Source organism: Triturus cristatus, chromosome 6 (genome assembly GCF_964204655.1).
Source record: "Triturus cristatus chromosome 6, aTriCri1.1, whole genome shotgun sequence".
Classification (NCBI taxonomy): Eukaryota; Metazoa; Chordata; class Amphibia; order Caudata; family Salamandridae; genus Triturus; species Triturus cristatus.
This window is the reverse complement of record NC_140589.1, coordinates 812,923,913-812,931,378: the sequence shown is the minus strand read 5'-3', so window position 1 is coordinate 812,931,378 and position 7,466 is coordinate 812,923,913. Positions and strand designations below refer to the sequence as shown.

The window sequence follows — 7,466 nt, the reverse complement described above, 5'->3', positions numbered from 1 at the left end:
TGCTTTAAATGTGAAGTCAAATAAGTTCCTGTGAAATTGCGTTATATTTAATCTGGGTGGGTTTGCTAGAGCAAAATACTTTCTTTACCTGGATTATGAGAAAACAAGCAATTAACTTACTAACCCTTACACTGCCATGCAACTAACATTTGATTTCTTAGAAACTGGTAGATATTTAGGATACCTTGAGATATTTTTACCCACCCTAAATCATTTTTTATAATAAAAGCAAGCAATAAATTGTACAGTGTTCTGAAGTAGACTACATGCTGAGGGCTCCAACAACATTAGAAAATCAACACGAAGGTAGCAGATTGACATAGTGCTTTATTTAAGCTGTCTGTACGAAGGAAAATAATGTGCATCCCTATCATATACGTGTAAAAATACTAAGGATGTACAGTGTACAAAAACAGTTTCTTGTAGTTATTTATTTCACATCCTTTTGGGTCATGTACTTAAGGAAGTCAACCGTTTAAGTCTGACCAACAGTACTCTTAATACAGTTTATTGGGTTCTCAAGTTGTGTCTGCTGAATCATATCACTAGATCATGCACAAATCTAATGAAAGAACTAGCAAAGACAAGAAATGTCACAAACAAACTACAGGGAGGTAATCTGATTACCAATTTAGAAGTTGTCGCTTTTCATTTAAATAAATACTTTACAATTCATGCTTGCCTGTAATGCACTACCAGGAGCAAGATAAGGAAATTCTACTGTAGACAGTACAAACAGTAGCAGCAAAGTGTGTACATTGAGGTGTTGTATATAGACCCTGCAGATGGTAAGGAAATACCTTACTTAGTACTCTAGGAGAAGCACATGGCCCCTTGCAAGAACAGTCAGCTTTAAGAAGTCACAAAGAAAGTGGAAAACACGTGGAAAACAATATTGGAATAAATGCTTTTTTTAAGCAAGAGGAATGTGTTGGAAGATGGATTTGTGTGGGAAGCAAAGCAGTGTTCAAAACCTGCCAAATCCAAACAGGAGAGGTCTATTTCATCAAAGATGGCTGCAGTACAAGAGGACCTACACTGTAGAGTGGAGTACAAGCTGGGTCCAAAATGGGGTTCACATAGTCTGAAGTCTCCTAGGCATTAAAGACCCATGGACTGTGCCACCATTCCACGCAGAGGCGGGAGAAAGTTCTGGGCGAAAAGAATACAAGGTGGAACAATATGTTCAATAGAGTTTTAAAAACTAACAACACAAAAAAAGATTCGATTCACATTAAGTTTCCTTTCCTTCCAGCCTCCTGGGCACCACAAGAACAGGTACCCAAGGGCCAAGCACAGACTGGACAAAATTAGCTAAGGATACTACTAAGCGTGAGCAAATGTTGAAGTCGTACACTCCATCCAAAACTACAGTCTTAGTGGCTTTAATATTTTTGGAGGTTGTGCAATTATTTTGTAAACTAGATCTGCAAAGTAAAATGCTTTTTTTGCTAAACCTACATGTTCCGAGGTGCATAATTCCATTTTTACCAGAAAACCATTTCACAAACTGTATGTGCGCTACAGCAGGACAACCGGTTGAATGAGTTACTATTTATGAGAGGGATTATTAATATTTCATCTTTACAAGAATGAACGATTTTCTTTGTCTACAAGCCGAGCACGCGAGTAAAAATGTATACAAATGGTTTCTCCTCTCCTTTGTTTGATCTAGCTGTCCTTCTAAAAAATACCATTTATGACCTTAGTCTCACACGCCTCTATCTGCCACCAGTACATTTCTAGGCCCACTTTTCAGTATCTTTCTGTTTGCCATCTCCGGAATACAAACAGTATCTTGTGTCCCTATTGGAACACGCCATCTCCAACCACTTACTCGAACATTTAAATCACAATACTTACATTTCACATTATTGGAATGGATGTGGTATTGATAGAAAACATATCTCACAGTCGTTCCAGGGAACCTCCAACCAGGATGCACCCTCAGAAACAAGCAAGTGTAGGCTCCCAGCACATCTACACTCTGATGGAGGAATTCCCAAACTCAGAATTTGTGAATTGATCACAATCCAAACATGTATGGAATTTGTTGGGGGGGGGTGAAGAGGCTCAGTTTGCTCTTAGCAATATTACCAATGAAAAACAACCTTGGATGAGGGGGGAAAAGACAACAAATGGCAATGTTTGTATCATGTTTGTTCAAAGCATTGATATTCTACGATATTGGGTACCATGGTAATAAAAACACTAGATATCCTAACTAGATTTCCTAATTCACTAAAGTTGCCAACCTCTTGGTTTTGTGCACAAATACCCTGAAGATGGTCACAATTGATGCATCCACTTGTCTGTACAGTGCTTCAAGTAAAGTGCGTCGATTTAACTGTGTCCTTCTGGTCTCCAGAGGTTTATCAGTTGCTTTTGTCGTTCACATCAAATGAGTATCATACAAAATTGAGTGGAAACAGTTTACAGAACTTCCATTTGGACATTGTGTAAATAAGTGCTATTGTATTTTTGTATGTCACTACATGTCAGATGGGGCAAGGAATTGGTTAATTCTCTGGATCTGGGGTGCTCCCATCGATTGATATCCAGTTCCAAGCAACGCGTCCATTTTCAGAGCTGTAATTCCTGGGAGATAAAAGTGCAATTGTCTTGAGGATGCCAGCTTGTACGTGTGCTCTACATGAAAAATCATAATGCTATAAGCCTCTTTTATGAACGTTGTAGCAGCGTTTGCAAACATGTCGCATACAATCCTTATCACTAAAAAATAAATACTACTGCGGTAATGTAAAAAAAAAAAATGAAAAAAAAGGGGACATTCATAGTTTAACACCAAAATAATGCTAATTCACACACACCAGAAAAAATAAGGCAAACACCTGTTCACCTTGGTGCACACATTTTGGTGAAAAGCAGTTACATCATTATGTCTTTCTACATTCTTCAGCCATCAGAGGTGGTAATGTAGATCAAGAAAAACAAAGTTCCAAAAGCATAAAAAAACATTTATGGTGCAAATCATATAAGACCCTTAAAAAATGTTTTTAAAAATCAACTATGTTGCACTTGTGCCTTCAATTCTTGCTTCAAATATATTCAAAGTTGTAGGACTGCACGTGACATCTGGAAGTTTAAGTTATTAGGCTGACTGGCCAGCAACTTGTCTTAGAATTCGTCTGTAGTTTCTGACAAAATACAAAAAATATATATTGTGTGTATCAACAGTAAGAAGTCATTTTGTGGAGAGAGCGAGGCCAGCCAGATGTTAGTTACATAAAATGATATGTCAAACACAAAGCCTCGCATCGTACATCTCCGCCTCTCAAAAACAACTTTCTCAGACCAGCACAGACAATAGCTGGTCACCATTATTGGTCTGTCTGGGATAAATGAAACAGGTACTTGGTTTTCATGGCATGAGACAATGGCCCTTTGGACATGTCCGTGTTTTAGCCTCCACCGAGAGATCAGAAGGGAAGGGTGGGGAGAGGGTCAGTAAAAGACTTTGTGCACATGACAGTTAGAAAATTCAAGTCCTTGCTCTTGGAGGTCTGACAATGACTTCTTAAAATTCTCCTCTGTAATAGTAAGAAGTAGTGCCCTGAATCCGCAGACTGATATCAAATGCCATGCAAAAAATGATGACAAAGTGGAAGGGTTGAAAATCCTTGTTCCTTTAGGAAGGACCACTGCTGACTTCAACAGTAGAGTTCTTATGGTGCTGCTTGAGAAATGACTTCCAGTGATAAACCTGATGTGGAAGTTGAAGCGGCTGAAAGGAGGAAGCTTATTCTCGGCCACTCGCAGAGTAGGAGAACTGAGGGAAGTGCGGCCGCCTCTCGTTGTCCATGCAGTCCATACCATCCTCATCAACTGGGGAATTAAAGGACATTTTGCATTAAACATTTTAAGGTCACTGCACCTTAACATTTTAAGTCTCAATATTTGTTCATTGCCTGTAACACAAGAAATGTTCCTGATAATTCTACAATAAAAGATTTGAATCAAGGCTCATCAAGGTAGTCTACTCAGTAGCAATTCATCCCCCTAGTATTGGACAGCCAACCCCATCAGATACCTCTTAACAGATACCTTTTGTTGTAAATATTTTTATTGATTTTACTTAGAACAAAATCCTGAGTGCATAGATATACAGCTTCAAGAATCAGCAAGCAGAGTCAAGGTAAGTATGCAACACATCAATGCAGAGGGGCACGAGCAAGAATCCGGAAATAAAGGATACAAACATGCACAATATTAGGTAAAAGTGATTCCTCTAACGCTTAGGGGAAGAAAATGGTGCACCAGTGTTTACAGGCAAACAATTAACCTTTTCAAAAGAACCAGGCCCAACATTACCTCTCACCTCACACCATCCATCCTCCCCGCCTATCATGAATATGTAATGTGGTATTCAACAGGGGATCAATCACCCTCAGGAGTCTCCTATCTAGTCATCAGGGTGTCACTCAGCCAATGCCAATAGGTCTTTCAACACAGTCAAATAGTCATCCCACTGCTCCATGAGGTTACACCTCCTATCTGTGGCTCGTGTGTCAGCCCGTATTGAGAGTTCTGCTGAGGCCCAAAGAAGCACATCCGTCTACCATGCTGTGATTGAGGGGGCAGTTTCTAGGACATAGCAATACAAGGCTTTGCAAGGACAAGTGCCTGACCCTGGAAGCTCAAATTGTTTTGACTTTTTTGTTACCATTCCTGTATTAAGGAAGGAACAAGCAAAGTCATGGGGTAGGATGGAGTTTGTATTAGCCGAAACACAATTGTCCACCGAGTGCCAGTAATCGAGATCACTGGGCATACCCACACCATATGAATAAAGTCCGCCCGACCTGCTGGCATCTGGGACATGCACATTGAAATCATTAGTGTATCCTCATAATTCTACCTCACTCGCATCCTTACCCATTACTCCACACCACCACACACACCTCACATACATACACTACCCAGCCCACATCAGCATACACTGGTTAGATCACGGAGATAACACTTCATAACTGTCCATGATTGTGTTGCCAGCTGGGAGATCACTGTAGCCAGGTCAACGCAAACGAAAATGAGACTTGTATCCACCTTCATCAGGACCACCTGTATTTACTTTATAAAGGTGAGTGGTAGGGGATCATGATGCTCTGGATATGTTCTAGGACGATAGGCATTGCTTGCCTGAATGAAGTGACATTTGATTTAAGCCTCTAAGCATTATCCACGTGGCATGTGAGTCCATACGTTAGTGTCTATTTTCAGTGTTTGGAACACATGGAGCTCCGAAACAAGATTCCAGATATGGTAGTAGTGGAGAAGATGGCTAGCCAACGAATATTCCAGGAGTTACGATTGTTGGCTTATTCATCAATATATGTAGTTTAGAACATGAGACTTCCTGGATGTGAGTTCACTTAAGTAAAGTTGATAATGCAACAGCAATTTCTGGGACTGAATTCCTTTCTGCTCAACACAGATGATTCAGCACAACATCTTTCACGATATAGATGGACACATATGCTATGTGGCTAATGCTTAGAGGCATAAAGAACAAGTTACTTACCTTCGGTAACGATATATCTATAAGAAACATTAGTTAGTTAGATTCCTTACCTTAGAATAACCCCAGGCGTCAGGCTGGATCCGGAAAGATTTTTCGTCAGCAATACCCTTGCGCGTCGCTAGGCGTCGTCTGTGGCTCCGCGTCGTGATCGCCGGAATGACGACGGAGTACTTAGGCGCCGCCCTCGCGCGCTGACGTCAGTTCTTGTACATAGCTTTCCGCGCCAGGAACGCAGAGCCATGCAAGAAACAGACACTGGTGCCATGAATCTAGAGCCCTGAAAGGAATGACCTTAACCCTAGATGTCAGTTCACAGAACGGGGAGGATGGGTGGGGCGGTAAGGAATCTAACTAATTTTTCTTACAGATATATCGTTACCGAAGGTAAGTAACTTGTTCATCTGAACGAAACACGTTAGTTAGATTCTTTACCTTAGAATAGATACCCCAGCAATACCAACCCCGGTGGTGGGTCTGCGAACCAAGATCACACCAGGAAGTCCTGGAGAACGGAACGCCCAAAGAAGCCATCTCTCCGGACTTGGCTGTCCAGGCAGAAATGCTTAGCAAACGTGTGCAGCGAGGCCCACGTTGCTGCCTGACAAATGTCCTGCAGAGGGACTCCCCGTCCCAGGGCAGTAGTAGCCGCTGTGGCCCGAGTGGAATGGGCCCTCAGCCCCACAGGAGGTTCCTTCTTAGCCACGGAATAACAGGTCTTAATGCACAAAACGACCCACCGAGAGATGGTCCGCTTGTGCACCGCCCACCGCTTCTTAGCGCCCACGTAGCCAACGAAGAGGTGGTCATCCACCCAAAACTGTTTGGTGCGGTCCAGATAGAAGGAGAGCGCACGTTTTGGGTCCAGACGGTGGAGCCTCTCTTCCTCTTTCAAGGGATGCGGAGGCGGAAAGAAGGGGGGCAATGTAACAGACTGGCCGATGTGAAAGGCAGTAACCACCTTAGGGAGAAAGGAAGGACGAGTCCTTAGAACAACCTTGTCCGGATGGACAGAGAGGAAAGGAGGTTTAGAAGAAAAGAGCCTGGAGCTCACTCACTCTTCTGGCAGAGGTGATGGCAACCAGAAAAGCAGTCTTAAGAGTCAGAAGACGAAGAGGACAACTATGAAGTGGCTCAAAAGGAGCACACATCAGATAGGTTAACACCAGATTCAAGTCCCACTGAGGCATTACGAAAGGGACAGGAGGAAACATGTGAGTAATGCCCTTAAAGAATCTAGCGACAACAGGAGACTTGAAAAGAGAAGGCTGATCAGGAAGCCGCAAGAAGGCAGAAACAGCCGAAAGATATCCCTTGAGGGTGCCTAGAGCAGAGCCCTGCTGGGCCAGGGAAAATAAGAAAGAGGAGAACTTCAGACAGAAGGGCGGAAAGGGGATCCTTTGCTGTGCACCATGCCACAAAGTTGTTCCACCTGCATGCGTATACCGTTTTAGTGGAGGGACGCCTGGCTGCCAGAATGACATCACAGACTTCAGGAGGCAAGTCAAATAGCATCAACTGTCGCCGCTCAATCTCCACGCATGGAGGTGGAGGCTGGACAGGTTCGGGTGGAGGACCGTCCCCTGCTGCTGCGACAGAAGGTCCTCCTGAAGAGGCAGTCGAATCGGGGGATCGATGGCCATGTTGGGGTGGAGGACCGTCCCCTGCTGCTGCGACAGAAGGTCCTCCTGAAGAGGCAGTCGAATCGGGGGATCGATGGCCATGTTGAGTAGCTCGGGATACCAATACCTTCATGCCCAATCCGGAGCCACAAGGATGACTTGGGCCCGGTCGCGCCTGATCTTCTGCCCAAAGTGCTGAAGAAGTGGTATAGGCGGAAAGGCGTACAACAGACCGCAACTCCACTCGTGACGAAAGACTTCTCCGAGCGAGTGCCGCCTTGGAAATTCCAACGCGCAGAACTGAT

General features: G+C 43.4%; 1 protein-coding gene across 1 annotated transcript in view; it reads right to left on the bottom strand.

The window, feature by feature from the left end:
- Positions 1-307: 307 nt before the first annotated feature.
- AKT3 (AKT serine/threonine kinase 3) overlaps positions 308-7,466 on the bottom strand; it is a 740,092-nt gene continuing 732,933 nt past the window's right edge. The window contains exon 14 of the mRNA XM_085611402.1: positions 308-3,846. Within this exon, the coding sequence (XP_085467528.1) occupies positions 3,761-3,846 (86 nt within the window). The 3' untranslated portion in view covers positions 308-3,760. The remainder of the gene's footprint in view (positions 3,847-7,466) is intronic.